Genomic DNA, 20,230 nt, shown 5'->3' on the forward strand with positions numbered 1-20,230 from the left:
TCACATTTTTCCCATCTACTATAATGGCCTATCACTTACAAACCTCTCTGTGCTATAGACAACACAGCTTAAAAAAAAACAAGGGGATTTCATGACCTGAATATTGTGCTAATTTGCGAAGCAGGTTCAACTAACATACTGCAAATAACATATAAAGGCTGCACATACTGAAATAAAATGCACACATTCACTTTGTTGAGATATCAAAGGAGAATACTACGACGAAAGATGCAAAATGAACGTGTACATTAACATCACTGCTTTAAAAACACAAAGTTACTAACTTCTTCCTTTTACAATTACAGTGAAGACTACTCTCCTGAAAATCATCAGCATCTACACTGCAAATAACTAATCAGAAGAAACCTGGTCATTCCGCAAAATAAAATAAGTACAGCACTACCTTTATAGTCTTACTGTTTCTCAAAGAGACTGTGTGGGTTATTTATGTAATTTGCGCACCAAAAAAAAACATTGATTTCTGAACCATTCTACCCACAAATCCCCATTTATTAAACAAAGAATAACAGACAGAATGGCACAGAAATCCCTGTGTTTTTGGAACACAAAAACATACAGAAGCCTTAGAATGTTACTACTACAAAACAAATAGCTGTTTTAATTTTATACCATTACATTTACTATTAATCCTTCTCCTCATCACTAGCTCACTTTCTACTCTCATCTGAAGCACAGTGTAGTAATATACAAACAGAAAAATAGCCTTCCCAATTCATTCTAACTGCCCAATGCACATTCACACACCACCACAAACAGCTTCCCCATCAAACTCATGCAAGCATGCACACAGCACACATACATTGTACTACAGACCAAACCATGCCTTCTTTTTTTTCAACAGACCCCAAAGAATGCCTACCAAAAAGCAAGTCCGTAGAAAGGAACGCAGAAATAGAGCAAATGAAAATAAAAGTGTCCAAAGTAAGCATTCATCTCTAGCAGAGTTTGTAGAGAACGTTGGAACAAAACAGCTCATACAGTCATTTACCAAAGCAAAGGAAGCTTCAACTACCGAAACTTTGGCTCCTCTATCAAAATTTGGCACGAAACAGAAAACGCTTTACAAAAAATCAGCTACCAGTACTGCTAACAATCCTCCTATGAATTCTGATATACTAACAAGAACCCATAGTAAAAAAAAGTATTTTGGCAAAAATGTTTCACCACAGAGTCCCTCAGAATCTAATAAGAAGAGGAGCGAAATCATCGTCAAACCCTCAAAACCTACTGTAGAAAATTAATCCTACAAACTCTTGTAGACAGTGCAATCCTTCTCAAAAGGAAGTTATTTATTTTAGTGTTAAATAGGATGAAACCACTAACAAAACTAAGTACTAAACTACAAAAGAAACTTCTCAATAAACGGAATGTCAACAAAAATAACTTCTTAAATATTTGTGGATGTGAATGGAGTCACACAACGACCACAGAACCATATTGTAATGAAGAAGCATACAAACAAAATCAAACAAACACAATTGCCATCCATAGCAGTGGACGAGGGTATGAAAAAATCAATAATACCAACATGGAACAAGAAACACTGCTTACAACAGCATCCCCCGACAACTCAGAATTACCTCTCCATTCAACTGAACCAGACCGTCCAATATACAAATGGCTGTGCACGTTAATGTGTAACATTCCTAACACATCTTTCAAATCTTTACGTCAGCTCCACAATCAGTATGTGAAAGGTAAAGACAATATCAAAATAAAAGTGCTGCAAAATATGGATATCTGTCCAGTGCGCAAATACACAGGACTACAAGGACATTCATTAGCCTGCATTTCAGGACCTATTTGCAAAAGCACCTTCCATGATATGAAAAGAATATAAATACATCATTCAAGTGTAAGAAATCTAGTGTACAAACTGTACTATGCTAAATGTCCAGCTTTATAATTGGCCAATTTAAGCAACACTCTTGTTCTACATGGTACACCCAAATACCTACAAGAAGAAATCGACCGTATCCAGAGAAAATATTTTGGAAGTGAACGCCACTTACAAAATGCAATAGTTTTAGAACAGACTAGCAACAATTCTGCACATAGCAACCTTCTATTCCACACATACAAAAAAGAAATAATAAAATTTAAAAGTACATCGGCTGAAGTACCAAACCAGAACGTTTTGCAAAATGAACACACAAACTATAGATGTAACATACAAAATAGAAGACAATGAAGATTCCAAATGGTTTGAATTAGCTCTCTACCTTTTAGCAGTAAACAAATACCAAATAAGTGAACACCTAATATGTTGCAGTTACTGCACTACAAAACTGGACAACAACCAAACTCCTTCACGTGCTATCACAAATAATTTGGAATTAGTCCCACTACCAAAACCCCTGCAACAACTCAATTTGTATGAGAGAATCATAATTCAAAAAGTTCACCCATTTCAAGCAATAAAACGCCTGCAACCAAAAACAGCAAAGTTACCTCCCTCTGAATTGGTGAAAGGCATTTGTGGCAAAGTAGTTTATTTGCCATTAGATCTGACAGAAAATGTGCACACTCTAGGAGTGCAACGTCCAATAGCGCATTCTTTAATTGTCTTAGTAAATGGTGTACCAACAAAAGACAAAACTATTTGGCAACAACTGGTGGACTTACATAAAGTTAGGCAAGCCTTGCAATATCTGAAAGACAATAACGAATACTACAAAGAAATACATATTGAAGAAAGCTTAAGGGAAACAACTGAAATAATTCAAGAGTCATCAGAAACTGGTCAGTTTGAACTTCTGGATCCTGCTGCAGTATCCACTCTTTTGGACCATTACACAATTCATCCATTGCACTCTAATGAATGCATAGATGATGCATTAGAAACTTACCAAATGTGACAAACCAAAGGGTCACCAATGAGCATATGGGAAAAAAGTATAGAAGCACATGCTTTTCCACTGCTATTTCCTACTGGCAAAGGCAGAAGATACGATGATAGACCCACTCAGATACCACATCAGAATACCGCTCATTACGAATGTATTCTCAAGATCCACATTTTGTCTAAATCTGGGAATACATATTCCACCTACTCTTTGAAAGTGAACTAGCAACCCTATGTTACGGAGTTGCAAACATATTGAAATCTGGAACCCACTTTCAAAATATGTCAGCTACGCAATTATGACAAGAAGTGCAAGAAAAAGATCAGGTTTTACAATCAAGTATAACACATCTGTTTATGCGTGGTACGAAAGAATACTGGTTCCGACGGCACGGAGATGTACGTTGTATGATCAGAAACCTTGGACCACCCACTTTGTTTGTTACATCAAGTTGTGCAGAGTATGTATGGGAAGATTTACATGAGTTCCTACGCATAGCAAACAACAACAAAACCAACAGATATACTAACACCTGGAGAACTGTGCTCTCTAGATCCTGTTAATGTGTCAAGATATTTCCATCATAATTTCATTGCTATGCTACACTTTATTTGTAATAAAACTGTTCCTCGCCTCAGAGAAGTGCAACACTTCTTTTGGAGAAAAGAATACCAAGCCAGAGGAGCACCACGTATTTACATGCTTTTATGGATCAAAGGTGCACCTAAATTTGGTCAGGACAGTGATACCACTGTTTTGCAGTTCATCCAAAAATGCCACTTGTGAAATCCCTTCACAACGGACACATATTGACCATCATGGACAGATTTTACAATTTCAAAGACACAAATGTGGCAAATATTGTCGTCGAAAATACAAAAGCAAAGGGAAATACTACACCAAATGCTGCTTTGGTTTCCCTAGACCAGTTACAAAAACAAGTTAACAACTTCATGTCTTCAGTTCGGCATAGTGTTAAAGGTAAATCACCTAAAACACGTATTACATAAAAAGAACAGAAGAATCAAAATATATCAATGATTACAATGCAATCATTGCCATCTTTTGGAATGCAAACATAGATGTGCAGTACATTGCATACAATTCCACTGCAGTTGCACGATATGTTACAGCCTACTTAACAAAAGCAGAAAAAACAGAGCTTCAAGACCTGTGGAATGACCTACCATCAGATAAACCACTATCTCAGAAATTTTACACCCTAGGCATAAAAATGCTCTCTCATTGAGAACGTGTCGCCTATGAAGCGGCAGATCGTTTAACCGGTACTGCTTTGTATGGAAAATCAGAAAACATTGTATGGTTAAGTCTTGGTCCTGCTAAATGTAGAGAAATCATATGAAGACATAGAAACAATTGCCAGAAATGATCCCAACAGCCAAGACATTTTAAAAAACAATTTAGTGGACACAAACTATACCACATAGCTCAAACCTTTGCATACAAAAATAATATAAAACCCGATTAAAGCAAAGGTAGATATAGAGTGGCAGGTTGTGAAGGCAGTTTAGTGAAATTTACCAAACAAAGCTTAATCAATCATGTCAAATTGTCATTAAAAACTCCTCAACAGAAAAAACTATATTACATGTCCCTGCTACAACATTTTAAACCATGGAGAAAAGAAGAAGAGATAGATAACTATGACTGCTATGAAGAGGCTTTCAAAGCAAATGAAAGTACTATCACCGATGTGAACTTTACCCAGTACAAAACAGTGTTGCACAATGAACAGCAACACGAAGAAGAACTTCAGGCCCAATTAGATAAGGACATTTCCGACAGTAGTCAACCTTCTGTAACAGGAAGTCAAGAACCACTAGGACAGCCACTAATAGTAAATGAGGCAGAATTAGCTATGACAGAAGTGGAAAACACCATGTGTCACCATGTAGAAAATGTAGAAGACTTAACTGTACTACAAGCAAAACTTAAAGATCAGCACACCATTTTTGAAAAAGAAATTGCACATGGTGTACAACACGAAAATAAAGAATGTACCTGCCAAAATTACAAACCTATACTGTTGTATGTCAGTGGTGAAGCTGGGTCAGGAAAAACATTCTTAATCAAAATCATCAGCAAGTTCCTTCAACAATTGACAGACAACAAACTGTCAGCTGTTGTAACTGCCCCCACAGGTTTAGCTGCCTACAACATAGGCGTTGTCACTTTACACCGATTACTACTCCTTCCAGTAGAACAACAAAACAAATTAGACTATTACAAACTTTCTGCAGAAGTTGCAATGGAACTGCGCAGAGTATTAAAACAAATGAAAATGCTACTAATAGATGAAGTGAGCATGGTCTCCAACCTAATGTTGGCTGTGATTCACCTCAGATTGCAAGAAGTACTTAAAACAAACTACGAAGAACTCTTTGCAGGGAAACACATTATCGTTTTCAGAGATCTTCTACAATTGACACCAGTGAAAGGTGAACCTATTTTTAAAACCTTCGGACACAAACTCTGCCGTAAAACTGTTGGCAGCATAGGAAATGTGAACCTTTGGCAACATTTCCAATACAGAGAATTAACAGAAAACATGCGTCAATCTGCAGATCTCACTTACGCCAACATTTTAAAAAGTATTAGAGTTGGTGTACTATCTCAAGAAGCACAAGCAATATTGAAAAACTGGCAAATTCATGCACTTTATGGCGATAATGCATGTGCTACTGATGTTATGGAACAATTAGCGCACAAAAATGTCAATTGTATGGCCTTAATCCCAACTCTTGCAAGCTGTTTCAAATTCAATGAAACAATGTTAAAAAAAGAAATGCAACGAATAATGGAAATTTGCTCCACAGACAAACTAGACGTACATGGTATACTACTACTGATGTGTGAGCAAGCCACTACAAGACTAAATACCTTAGAAAATTAAATCTCGAACACAGCTGGGCTGGAAAAAATATTAAAATTATCATTAAATTGTAGAGTAATACTTAAACGTAACCTTGACGTGGAGCAAGAGCTAGTTAATGGGGCACTGGGTACAGTTGTTGGCTTTCAAACATACCCACGTGACAACAACATTCAGTTTGTCAATATTCGCTTTGACAAACTTTCAGAAGTGAAAAGGATAGGGCGCTGAACTGCTCGATTCCTTCTTTTCAAAGACATGTCTGTACGTAGAGAACAATTTTCTCTAACTCTTGCATACGCAGTCACCATTCATAAATCCCAAGGTCTTACCCTAGACAAAACATGGATAGATATAGGAAGCACAGTCTTTAAAGAAGGCATGAGCTACGTAGCACTATCACGCTTACGTACACTTGACAGTCTATTTCTAATCAACTTTGATGCAAGTAAACTGAACGCTGATATTCCTTGCATTTTAGAATACAATAGACTGCCTTCACTGTACACCCCCCATCTGAAATCATATCCTGTTCCAGAAGGAAAACTTGGTAAAAGAAAACTACTTCAAACAGAAATGCAACAGAATGTGACGGCAAATGCTTCAAAGAAAACAAAAGAAGCTCAAACTTCATCAACTACCACAAGCAAAAAAGAACCTATTAGGGAAAGTAAATCAGGTACTTCTTCAAAGAAGGAACAGAAACTCAGAAAAAATCACTCACAGACAGAACTAGCTGGTCCATTCAAATTTTCAAATGAAACTGGTGTAAGTTGCTATTTCAATTGCTACCAATTGTTAACAATATTTACTTCCACAGTACAGACCAATTGTGTTTGCAAATGTTAGTTCTTCATAGAAACGCAACACACAATCCAGACATCATGTATAGTGTTTATGTAATAAGACAAGAATTGGACTACTGTGCTGGAATGGTGAGATTCACTATAAACTCACAAGAAGATCCACAAGAATTTCTAATGTACTTACTACAAGTACTGAAAAACAAAAACATACCTTACAGATTTCATACATGTGGAAACATACATGCAATTTCAGTAACAATGTGACACAGGAACAAATCCCAAATGAGCGATTTGTGTATGTATCCATACCCAATTGTGAATCCATTCCATTTCAGCAACTTCTACAGAATGCAAACCATGGCAGATTATGTACTATGTGCAATTCAGATAATCGTTCCACCTTAGTGATACAAACACATAGTAACTACATAATACTTATGCTTCTACGGTACAATGCAGATAGTACCAAAAACAACTGCAAGCTGACTGGATTCACATTCGGTCAAGTGTCACTTGGTAAGAAAACCTTTACAACAATAGGTATAATCTACCACGCAGGAGCCACAATCAATGCAGGTCACTACACTGCATATATTAAAAAGAAATGAGGATGGTTCAAATGTAATGATAGTACCATTACTGTAAAGCAGAGATTGCCAAATGCGTATTTAATTTTCTTAAAGACAAAATTTAATAACTAATTTGTACAACATTAACAAAAAGTTAAAGTAAAAGACTATAAACAGTTAGAATACGCCAACAGGTATCCAACTGCCCAACACAGATAAATGAATACCACAGCTCCGAAACAAAAAATACACAGTTACAATATGCCAACATGTATCTAACTGTTTAAAAAATCTGCAACAAGGCAACATACATGACATTAATCAGAAACAACAAGTAAACACTCAAAGGAAACAAAGAAATAGTTTGTTGCATAGCAAAGAAAAGTTTTTTTTTAATGCGACAAGTAATTTTTTCAAGTAAAAACACTTTCACCCATAAGGGTGGAAAAGCCACGCGTTCCGCCTGAATGCTCAGGCTTCTTCAAGCTAGTAAAATCCAATCGTGGCTATTGGTGTTTTTACCATTTGGTTGCCATTTAGATGAACATGTATGCATGTTCACTTTTGTTATGATGCACTCTACCTATGTGAATTAAAGAATATGTCTTAATGTAGCATGTCGTGTGTGCTTGGGACTCTTTTGTACTAAACCAATGGGGTCCATACTGCTGTAAATTCAATTAACGGTTTGTTCAAATAGTGAGTTATTTGTAATGAGTGTACCGCAAGGGTATCACTAAACCAATAAATTGTAGGCTGTTACAGACTCAGAAAGCAATCAGGGTAGTCTCATGTTAAAAAACAATAAAATATTTATTTAGCAAAAAGATATAAATAATACATGAACAACTAAAGAAAAGCAATGTGATAAACATATAGATGCATTTGTCTATTAATTAGAGAGTTAGTTGTTGACAACGCAAGAACACAAATATTGGTTTTCCTTCAAAGTTTTGAACAGAATAGACAAAAGAAAAAGGAGAAAACTGAGAGAAACTGGACAAAAGACTGCCAATGCTGAATGGTGACCTAAGCCTAAGCCAACATTCCTAGTTATGGCTTGTATTTAGCCACTACACAAGTTTTTTCAAGTTTTTTTCTTTTTTTTCAAAGGATTGGCAGAATTAGGATTAGGTCTGTCAACAAATTGAAGGACATAGAACAATCCTAATTCTGCCAATCCTTTGAAAAAAAGAAAAAAACCTGTGCAGTGGCTAAATACAAGATATATATATTAGTGTGAAAGGTTTTTGTACAGCGCACCGTCACCAATGGAATTGGTCCCCAGGCGGATCTGCAAACAAGAAGGCGGGGTCAGTAAGTTGGGTGATGAGAGAATAGGAAAGTGAGAAAAGTGGTGTGCTGTTGACAGCTTCAGTTCAATTTTCACTGTGCGCTGAGCTTTGGTGGGACTAGCGGACCGATGCGTGACCTTGTGTGCTGTTGGTGCGGTGTATGTGTTGTTTGTTTGTTGTTGCGGTGTGGTGAAGGGTGTGCGGTTTGCTGAGCGAGAAGATGGTTGTGTGGATTGTTGTGCGAGTTAGGTGTGCAGAGATTTGAGCATAGGGTTACTGTGTTATAAATTCTTGTTCTATGTATCCAGTTGTCCTAAAGGTAGGCATATTTAACAGATAGTGGGTTTGTAAAAACCGGTATATTTTTGTTTAAACCCATTTTTTGTTTTTTAGAAAAAATACCATTTAATTCAAACTTTAATTGCACTAATCAACAAACAGCTTGATGTACCTCTTAGGTTCTTGACAAAATCCTCCAGCTTCATCTTGCGCTCAGGCTTCACGTTGGGACTGTACATGTCCGTGTTGAGCAGGATGATGGCAAAAGCCAGGATGAAGATGGTATCAGGGTTTCTGAACTGCCGCACAACCCCAGGATTGCAGATGCAGTACCGCTGGCTGGAAAGAAACACATAGAATCCGATTAAAGGCAATGATCAACATACAGCTACCAGTAGTACTCCGAAGAAGCTTAGAGTTTGAAGGTCATTGCGTATGCATGATGGATAGACCGCATTCCTCCGGTAAATTCTTCAGGCCATCAGTTCTTGGCTTACTGGTGTACAGCCAACATTCGCTGGAGTGTGGATTTTTTTAATTTTCTTTCTGCACTCCATAGACAAAAACACATGATCTACAACAGCCTCTTTCCATACCTTAAAAACCAGCACAATATGACACATCAAGTGGTCCACTAACGGGCAGCATTTACCATGGGGGCAGGCAAAGTCCAGGATTAATGAAGAAGAGGGAAATCATTTGCAAGGATGGTGGTAATAGACAGTTATGTTCACCCTGGTATCCCATTATCAATTCAAAGTCTTACAGTGGTAGACCTAAAGGTAAGTGGTGCACTAGGAAGGCAAGTGGCACACTCCCTAAAGACAGGCAGGCAATCAAAGAAAATATGGGCAGCAAACAAACTACCAACAAAAACATGGAACAATGGACAGACAGGAGGAGCCTGGTCCCCTGCTTCCACCCACACAGCTGCACTGAAATGTTCTCATTGGGACTAGCAGAGCACTCTAGAGCACTGCCACATGAAGGAGCTCTAATCCTATTACTGCCTGATATGAACAGGAACAGTAATTAATCTTTTAACTTTCATTAATTATTAGGTGCATGGACTAAAAACAAAACAAAAAAGATAGCTGGTTTTTAGTTAACGCATGTGTTTTATTTACCTTAAAAAATACCACAATTGGGAATGGGAAATATTGTTTAACTTTGAAAAACATTATTTCACTCCCAAAGTGAAAAAAATAGTAAAATACTCAGTTCCAAAATCATCTAGAACCCTGTCAAACCCGTTTGGTTTTGAGAGGCCTAATGAGCAATTTCATGTCCCACTGTATATGGAGCCGGGGAAGATTTTGAACCTAACCTAATTGAAATCTGTCCATCCAACCAGCAAGCCCCTGAATAAAGTAGAGAGCAGAGCGTTCTAGTATATGCAAGTGTTCTTGCTGGTGTGTATATGATATAGCAGCTGACAACTCCTTTGGTTTTCCGATGGGGTAGCAAGAGCCGTTCTACACACTTGCACCCCCCTCCCCCACTCCACTGTGTTTAAGAGCTTATTGGTTGGCTGTACAGAGTCCCTGATGAGACAAGGTGGCACTTGGCCGGAGAGAAGAAAGGAGTGTGTAAGTATAGTGGAATCAAAGTGTTTGTTGATTCTACTCCTGCTTTGGCTCCCACTGACTCCTTACTGAAGGCAGCAGATTACCAATTAAAATAAAGCATATAAAAGGCAGGATCAAAAAGTCAGGCTTTGGGCAAATAGGTTTTTTAGGACCTTTCCTGGGCCAACGGAGCCTACTGCAAGAAGACGCTACTAAGGAAGGCTCCTGCAGCAGGTACGCAAAGTAATCTATCTAGAGGTACAACAGATTTCCGTAAAAGGCACGTGCAGGTGAGGTGCTGCTGCTAACTAAGCACAGGCCGGCTGTGCACAGATGGATGAGTACGACAGAAAGAAGAGCGTAGAAATGAGTAATGCGTACAACTGCTCATCTCTTGATAGTAGCTTTTCTGGCAGACTTGGCAAAAGTGGGAAGTTGGCTTTCATCACTAAGAAAATTCTCTTCCAAACATCGATGAAATACAATGCCAGAAAGCTAATTTCCTTATGCGTATGAAAATTCCAAAATGAGGGTTCTTAGTACCGCGATTTCTTGGTGAAAAAGGGTAAAAGGCTCTAAAGAACAGAATACTTAAAATTCATGCCTTTGTGGATTGGCACCAAGATAGTAGTCTTCCAACATTGGGCACAGTGATTAGCACTACGTAAGGGCAGAGGATCTCTCATCAGAGGGAGCATGCAAAGGTGACGCTTTAACAGCACCTATTGGCTAAATTCAATATAGATATTTTGGGGCCAGTCTTCTAGGTCCCAATAGCCGAATGCTTCCAAGATTTATTAGCCTGGATAATCCGCTCTGCCAACTGTTGGCACAGAGCCTCTTATGCAGCAACACGCAAGTGAAAGCATAGATCAGCATCTGCGAAAGCAGCATCTGATAACAAGCCACTTTTACATTGTATTGCGAAGAACTTTTAGCCACCAGCATCATCTTCACATTTCACCTGTAGATGAAGGCTAGCCCTGGAGGAGCTGAGTTCTCAAGATCAGCGAAGGAAAGGGGTCATGGTGGGTAGGGTACTCTGCTTCCCTTCAGAAACTGAAGAGCACATTTTAAGGACAGCTTTAGATTACATTGGTGAGCAGCTTGGCTAGACCGCAGACCTTTATAGATGTCTTCAAGGCTTTGGCTATCTGCACAGACGAGGAAACGCAAATCTGTATTTTTACAGATTTTCATCAAAGCACTCCCTAAAATGTTCAAGTGCCTGGCAATCCAAGATATGAACTCCTAGCGCTTCAGCTGGGTGCAAATAGCTTGATATAAGGACACCCCTTGCTTTGATGATGCAGTGCACCGATCAGTTGAACATCATCTCGAGGAAGCAAGGTGACTCCAGCAAAAATAGTCTGCCCAGGATCTACAGACCACAATCAGGTGAATGTCAATCAAGTGAGTGTGCCCTAATTAAAGAGTCAACGGGGCAACTGAATTTGGGTAAGAAATTGACATTTTTGGGTGGGAACAAATTGAAACTAGGACCATGATCATGGTGAATTTAATCCCTGCTGTATTCAGGTAGCATGGCAGGGTCACCCTTGGCAGTCTTTTTCTGACACAATGAACCTGAGATACTGTTCAATGGTATACTAGATGGTTTTATAAACGTGGGTCCTAAAACATCAACCAAGCACAGCTATTCTCCCTGCTATCTGGCTAATAAGACCTGGACGATAGTCAGTATTTGAACACCTTTAATCCAGGACATGGATGAATTGCTGATACTTGGGGAAATGCGGTTGAGAGATAGAATATTAAACCAACATGGGGAGACATCTCTGTACTCTCTTGTGGTGCAGGAGACACCGTGCCTGGAAAAAGCATTGAGCTGCTTTGGCTTCGAAAGTGGCAACACTTTCCTGGTCGCCAAATTGGTTTCTTGCAGAAAGAGTTTGGCGACCAGAGGATGATTCCTATCCTCAAGTTCAGATGACCAATCTAGGACAAGGAGTGCATGTTCCAGAAAGGTCTAACCAACGATTTCCTAAAACAGCGATGGACTATCGCCTGTCTTACTATAGACGGAATGCTTTGCTAGAGTTGATGGGCAGCCGGCTCCTAGTTTGATCTTATTTGCCTTCTTGGTTTGTAGAGACAGTGAGATGTTAGTGAAGTAGTTGGAACATGGAGTTGAGGGGACATGACAATAGAAATCCTGCAAGTCTGAGAACTCATGGCTTTGGTTTGGTGGACATGCACAGGGAACGGGACAAGACATTTGGTGGGGGGGTTTCAACCATTTCTGGTATTCCCCCTCACTACTCATCCGTCACTTCTTTCCCATTCGCCCCTGCCAAATCGCTTCAATTCCCCCATGCCATGCTACCCCGAATACCGCTTTTAACTTTCTTTACACAACTAGCAATCTATTTATACAGAGCTTTCTACCACAGTTGCGCTTTCTACAGTGCGGCACATAAGAGCTGTGATTATCACCAAACTCCACAATACTCACTCTATCAACCTGAGGTGGATGAAAGGATTAGTGTGGGTGCTTGGAATTTAAACATGTACATTGATGTTGTACACAGATCTCCACAGTCAACATTTGGGGCCTGATTCACAGAGCATTTTCCTATTGGACTGTGCCATTATACAATGCTTCTGTGAATCAGACCTTTAGTGTGCACCTGGACTCATGGGATGGGCCCCCACTTATTTATTCTGAATGGGGCATTTTCTTAGGGGAGTACAATATATTTTGACTCTAAAACAGATCTCTTTTTGTAATCAATAATTACAAATGAAATGTGTTCCTATTCAAATCAGGCAGTCAGAATACTGGAGGTTCTTCATGGTGCCCTGCTCATATTAATGGAGCCATGTAGGCGTAGGCAGGGGGAATTAATCTATGTGTCTCTGGCTTCCTATTTTTTACAGTCCTTTCGCAAAAATAAGCAGATGCAGTGGATTTAAATGATGCAATGTAATTATCGTCAATTCATTTAGGTCATTCGGAATTTGTCTAGCATATTTACCCATCGTAAAATGAAGGCCTATAGGTACCAGAAAGCAAAGTGAGGCATGCCAAAACATTCCCATCTAGTTCTTAATGCTGTACCTTCAAGACATGAAGACACACCATAGGACGCAGTGTGATAAACTGGCATGTGTGTAGTCACTGCTTGACACGGGCATGCAGCTTGTTGTAACACATGATGTGAAGAAAAATATAAATCAGACATCATGCAAATAAACTAGATAGTTGAAAAGGACTAACATTTTGAGATTGAGCTCAGTTGTCATGCAAGAAGGCACAGATTGGGTAACTAACTGGAGATATGTGGGGCTTTAAGATGGGCATGCACTAAATGATGTGCCCATCACTCAACCATTTATAATTATTGAGAGGGCTGGTCAGACAATGTTCGGTTCAGTGATCCATTTTATTTATTTTTTATTTATTTATTTTCACATTTAGAAATATGGCCCATGGGCATCTAGGGACTAGTTACAGTGAGTAGCTTTAACGGAAATATACAATGAGATTAGTTGAACAGGTGGGTCTTGAGCTTTGAGCTTTTTCCTGAACATGTGGTAGGTGGGCTCAGCACAAAGGTGGGGAGGGGTTGTTCCAGAGGGTAGCAGCGCATACCAGGAAGCTTGATCCCCCAGCTCTTTTGCCTTGGTATGATGAGGCAGGGGCTGTGAGAGGATGGTAAGGGTCTGGCAGGAGTATGTCGGTTGTGTCTCAGGGCGAGGAGAAAAGGTGCATTGTTTGACAGGCATCAGTGGGTGATTGAAAGAATTTGGAACTTAATTCTTTTTCTGACAGTGAGCCAGTGAACAGATCAGAGAGGCACGGAGAGCATTGTTTTGTATTACTTGGAGTTTGTTTACGTTTTTTTCAGCAGTGCTGCAGAGTAGAGCGTTGCAGTAGTCCAGTTTGGAGCCGATGAGAGCCTGTGCAACTGTGAGGCGATTGTCGGAGGAAAGAATAGTTTGCTTGCGTTAATGAGCTTGGTGGCAGAGGTGGAGGCGATGTGATTAACTTGACGTGACATGTTGAGCGCAGCGTCTAAGCGTCTAAATAGACGCTCACTGCAGTGGCACCTAATGTTCTCCACTAATACAGAACAGCCCATTAGAAATGTTCTTACCAGAATAAAGAGAAATGTTAAACACCATTTGCCAAGCAGCATGCATTCCTCCATCATAATGGCTTGTGCAGAGGTCTGGGGTGCCACAGAACATCGAGGTGAGGACTGAGAGGGTCCCCCGAGTGCAGGGCTCATGGACCCTGCACATGCCCAGAGTCAGCCCTAGAATGTTTACCGACTCGCAATAAGGGAAGGCTTGATATATAAATCAACCCAGGAACAATGGATGCTAATAGGCAATGAAAATGGGATGAAGTATGAACATCCCAGGAAAATGGGAGACTTGCGACTAAATGCAGTGCTTGCCTACATTGAAGCGGCCTTACTGAATCTACAAAAAACTATTGCACAGAAAGTGCAGCCTCCTAAAACTGCAGACCAAAGTTCAATGCAAATCTACCTCTGCTTTCCAGCACCTCAAGGAAATACACAATGTCCCATCAGTAACCTAACTGCACTGCTGTCCAATATCTGCAGTGCAAGATCCTACATAGAAACCTCTATGATCTAATCTCAGCACAGAGAACACACTTAACAGAAACGAGGGGACATAGGTCTTCTGAGGGCCTGTTGCTGTCAACGGTATACCACTGTACATATATGCCTGCAGTGGCTCTAGTCTTCTAACTGCTTGACACAGAAAAGGGAAAGATGAAAATGAGTCAACAGCATGGGGCTTAGCAGGATAAAGGCCCATTCCATCTATACCGTATGTATATACTCTGTTTTATTAAGTTTAATCAATTGCAAATACTGTAACTTATTGTAAATATTGCAAATATTGTAACTCATGCCGAAAGTATACTTTTAAGTCTATGTAAAAAGCGCCCAGATACCTCTGGGTTTGGTGTGCCATATAAATCAACAAACAAACAAACAAACAAACAAACAAAAGAGTCAGACTATCCAAGCACAAAGTAGATTCCAGTTCACACGATCTGGAGTAAAATTGGGAATGAAGCAAGGTTTTCAGTCTTTTTGTGGGAGCGGGCAAGAACATATGTATATATAATGTTGCGCATGTGCAGTATAACAATATGGAACTGCATCTACTTTGTGAAGTGGACTACCGCCTTTTAGTAGTTTCCTAAAAGAAACCAGCATACAACTTCATTACGCCCAGTCCTACCAGATAAAAGGCACACAAACACATGAAGCGTTGAACACAAATTCTAAAGGTTCCCTCTACTCTGTCAGTGCTCTGGTGCACTGGACGGCAGGCTGGGACAAGCAAACAGTTTCAGAAACAAGGAATCCATCTTTCTTTGTAGGTCATAGAACATGCATTTTCAGATCTAACTACGGATACTGAGCACCTGCTCTCTCACTGGTGTACTCTCGAAGTACCCAAAAACTTGACAAACGAGTGATGGTATTACTAATGAGCTCAAAAACGTAACTCCTCCGAAAACATCAGTTGGTGTGGTCTAGTCTCTTAAGAAAGTTGTGACCTTGAGTCGCCCCCTGCAAGGGAAAAAAGCATGAACATGAGGAAGGACCTGCATGATGAATATGAATCTAAGTGGCCCCCCTTCAGTGACTTATAAATAATGGCCACTTATCCTCTAGATAACAGTGTGTTGCTCCTGGTCCCACCCTCACATTGGATCTGTTCTTATGCATTGTTCAGTGTGTATTCGTTTGATGTTCTGTGAGGGATGCACACACTTGAATTGCTAGGCCTGAATGCCATTCAGTTGCTAGATGTATTAATTGGGGCACTGTTCCACTGCTGCTCATGCTGTGACCCATGTCTTCGTTTTCAATAGCCAATTTGGCAAACCAAGAAAGTTCATCTACATGATGGCCCATTGCACACCAATTTCTATTGACTGGACTCTTTTGTATTTATACACTCCAACCTCCCCACAGATCTAGAAATGTTTATTAAAAGGCTTTGAATCCTGCAAACTCATCTGCCCCAATGTATTTCCTAAGTGCAGGCCAATAGTGTGTATGGGATGGTTACAGACAAATCTTCCTAAAGGCGAAGCAGTTTCTGGTGTGTATGGAAGTCACGCTCACAACTGGGGCACAGTTCAGTGCAGACAAGTGTAATTGTAATTCATTTATGTAGCGCCTTTTACCATTAGCATAGTCTCAACGGGATTGTGGTGGGCACGCCCTAGGGGACCGCAGTCCAGAGTATGGGAAATTCTCATAGAGGTTTAGAATGCCTGTGTGCATATGGCCATGGTTAGGGATTGGATGGGCTGGCTATGCTACGATAAGCAACCATGCAGATCGGGCATGTGGGCGGGTGCTGAGGGTCACAAGTGTGAGCGAGTGCAAGAGACTTGTTAAGTGTCCAGCTAAGCCGAAATCTTGTCGTAGCTTGTTGCTATATTCCAATGGCAGAGGTGTTGATGCAAGTATTGAGTGAGTAGTCTCAAAAATGTTAGTGTCCAGCTAGACCGAATTTTGTTGTAGGTCATAGCTGCATTCTAATGTGTATGTATGGATAGCCGTGCCTGCGGCAGATGTGCACCGAAGTGGTGCGTTTATACGTAACTGGAGCTCAAATGGAGCTTATCTTTGATGTCACTCGATCATCAGATTTTCTGTGGGGATAAAAAGCCAGCTACCCTCGTAGACACTAATAAGCACTATGGTGAGGCTACCCTCAAGTCTTCTAAGTGCAATAGACTGGCTGTCCTAGTACCTCTGCTAGGCATGACAAGCAGGCTACCTGTACTTGTTGTCTGAACTGTAGTTGTTGTCTTGGGAACAGAGGACTGAGGCCCTTTTTATTTTCGATTGTGCAACTTAAACCTTGCGGAAGGTAACACCAAGGATTGGTTGTGAACTATATTGCCTTGAACTTGAGAAGGTAACCTTAAAAACCTCTCTTTCATGGAACTTTTTTATGCTTGGGCAAGGGGAACTGAAAGAAAGCTGTGAGCTGGAAAAAGCTCAGAACATTGAGTTAAACACAGTTTCTTTTGAGTTTGACATCCCTACGCATTGGTTTATTATAGTTGTGAGGGCAAAGATAGGTTTTGGACACGGACAGACTTAAGTTGAACTCTTTGCCCTTCAAACATCTTAGCATTTCATTTAAATAAATGCCTTTTGTTTAAACTTGAAGTCTGTTGTCTGTGTTTTACCTTATGATGCCTTCACAAATGTCATTCCCCACCCCCCAACAATCATCCAAGTGCGATGAACGTGTCCCACCGTAAGATCTATCCAAGTGCAATACAATCCCCATCCCCCAAATATCCATCTAGATGCAACACGTTTCCCACCCCTATTGATCCATCCAAGTGTGACACATTTCCTACCCCCAACAGTCCCTCTAAGTGTAACACATTTCCTATCTCTCACCAAACCATCGAAGAGTAATACATTTTCTACCCTCAGCAATCCAGCAATCCATCTAAGTGCAACACATTTCCTGCCCTCAAATACAGCTGAGGGTGAGACAATGCTCTGCTTACTTTCTGTAAACACAAGTGGCTGGGCTGAAGCTACTACTAGCCAAAAGCAAAAGTCTACGCCTACTGTGACGATTCACTAGGTGTCATCACTTCTCCCCGGGGGTGGGGGGGGGGACCTTTCCCATAAGGCTAGAGAGGTGAGGCTGCTATCCCATATTCCCCTTAGGGAGGAGGACCTCATGGAAGGTGCAAGGAAGGCATGGTATCAAACAGTGAAGACAGACACAAGTGATCACAGTTCAGGGGTGTTTATTGAACTTCAATGGGTTGGTTAAACGCGCATCTAATCCTAAATCGAAGGATGGGAGCAAGCTGCGACCATCAAATAATAAATAACGCAGTCCTAGGTGAGTCTGTCAAAACAAAACGCCGGTCAAGTGGCACAGCGAGTAGAGTGCTCGCTTTGACATCCGTGCAGAGCTTGCTAACGCAGGTTAAAATCCCGGCAGGGCCAAACCCAGCCTTTCATCCTTCCGAGGTCGATAAATTAGCACCACACACCGTGGGTAATATTAAGCAGCGCTCAGATACCTGAGGGTTCGTAGCGCTATAGAAATGTGAAATTATTATTATCATTATTATTATTAAAAGGGGCTATACTAATAAACATATTGCCAATCCTTACTTCTAAATACAAATGGTGTGGGACAACAATGTATGTAAAAAAAAGAATTTTCAAGAAAGAATATGTCAGGGTAGTTGAGCAGTTGGCTTCCCTTCCCCCACGTTTTCAGCACAGGACAAGGCGGCGCGCTCGAGTTTCGCACACACTCTGGCTTCTCGGCTACGAGGATGTAGTTCAAAACATAAGTATTAGGGTCTTCTGTGCCAAAGTCTCTTTACCATTCAAAGTTTCTTATTACAGTGGGACTGATGCAACAAACAAACATCATAGTTACTTTCTTCTTAGGATTCTCACATTCATAGGTTCTCAGGTGATTCACAGGGGGGGGAATAGAGTTCCTAAATACCCTACCGGGTTGGATGCGGTGAAAGTGTTACAGGAAAGGGGATACCGCATCTCGCCATCCGGTGTCCCACTCCCACAAGACCCTCACCCAGGTGATCCAGGGGGTGGACCAGTGCAGGAGGGTCTGGATCCAAAGGTGATGGCCGTTCCCCGGCCACTTGAGAGAGAAACCCCCAGGGACTAGCAGGTGAGACACCTTCTGGTTTTTGACAGAGCGGACTCACGGAGGAGAGAGATAAGGAAGAACACCTGGGGAGAATCAAACACAACACCCCAACCCCAATACCACCTTTCTAATACTTCTATTTGCTATCGTCGCAGTTCTCCTGTTGTTTGGAATGAAACAAAGAATATCAACTGCAGCATGAAGATTACCAAACAGGTAATCACTAGGACGAGGTGGGACACGGGAACAATGAAGAGCAATTTCAAGAAGGAACCACAGTGGTATAAACCTCTGCGGAGGCATGATTCCCCCTACACCATAAACAACAAAGAAGGACTGCCTATCAAAAACACACAGCCAGCAAGGACGAGAGACCATTGGAGCCTGGGAAGCCTGAAGGAGATCTGCAGAAGGCCAGGACGGAGCCGATTACAGGCCGCTCCCAGAGTCAAGAGAACAACGGGACTCCTTTGTCCAATGGCCTCCAGACGGTAATGGGAGGCTGGCACAAGGTGACATGAACGCAAACGGCAGCGTCCATACCGTCGGTACAGTGTCTCGGGCAGATGTGCTGATCACCGAACGTGGGAGATTCAATCCTGTGCCGCCAAACTGGAGGGAGAGAACTCCAAGGACGCTGGCAGTCTGTCATGTCTGATGATCAGAAGGTCTGCAGGAGCAGACTGATGGACAACAGTGTCATGAGAAAGAAGGAAAGCAGAAGGCAGCAGGGAATGCCGTCGCAGAGCCGCAGGGATAACAATACCCCAGAGAAGCCGAACGGAATGCACTCTATCCCAGGAAGCCCCGGCAATATGCCGAAACCCTCAAAAAAGGTAAAGGATGTCTCGTGAGAAACAGAGGGGACGCTGGTGTCTCACTAAGAGGGCGCATGCAGTTATCCCTACGCCCCTTTGCAACCATAACACTTGGGTGGAATGGCAGGGCAGAAAGCCTACAAACCTTCTCCTCATTGCAGTGGTGGAACAAAGTCAGATGATCACCAGGGACAGGTCGAGGACCCCAAGTACCATAAAGAGAACTTGAGAGGAAGAGACCCTCACAACAGTGGCAGGGATAAACCAACTAAAAAGTATACAAGTCATCTAACTCGTGGCAGTACTTGGCAAGCAAGTTAACCAAGTGGGTGAGGTCAAAGAAGAAGAGAAGCCAGGGTTGCGGGCCCTCCTAACACTCAGGGTGGGTGCTGTAGATGTGACGTCCCCTAGTTGTAAGGAACTGATAATACGATAGCA

General features: G+C 41.1%; 1 protein-coding gene across 13 annotated transcripts in view; it reads right to left on the reverse strand.

Moving 5' to 3' along the window:
• Nucleotides 1-20,230, reverse strand: part of IQSEC1 (IQ motif and Sec7 domain ArfGEF 1) — a 3,055,115-nt gene that overhangs the window by 108,025 nt on the left and 2,926,860 nt on the right. For all 13 annotated transcript variants that reach the window (XM_069643967.1, XM_069643968.1, XM_069643965.1 and 10 more), the window contains one exon: nt 8,882-9,048. In XM_069643967.1, coding sequence (XP_069500068.1) covers nt 8,882-9,048 — 167 coding nt within the window. The remainder of the gene's footprint in view (nt 1-8,881; nt 9,049-20,230) is intronic.

This window comes from Ambystoma mexicanum, chromosome 2p (assembly GCF_040938575.1).
Source record: "Ambystoma mexicanum isolate Mex_15411 chromosome 2p, UKY_AmexF1_1, whole genome shotgun sequence".
Lineage (NCBI taxonomy): Eukaryota > Metazoa > Chordata > Amphibia > Caudata > Ambystomatidae > Ambystoma > Ambystoma mexicanum.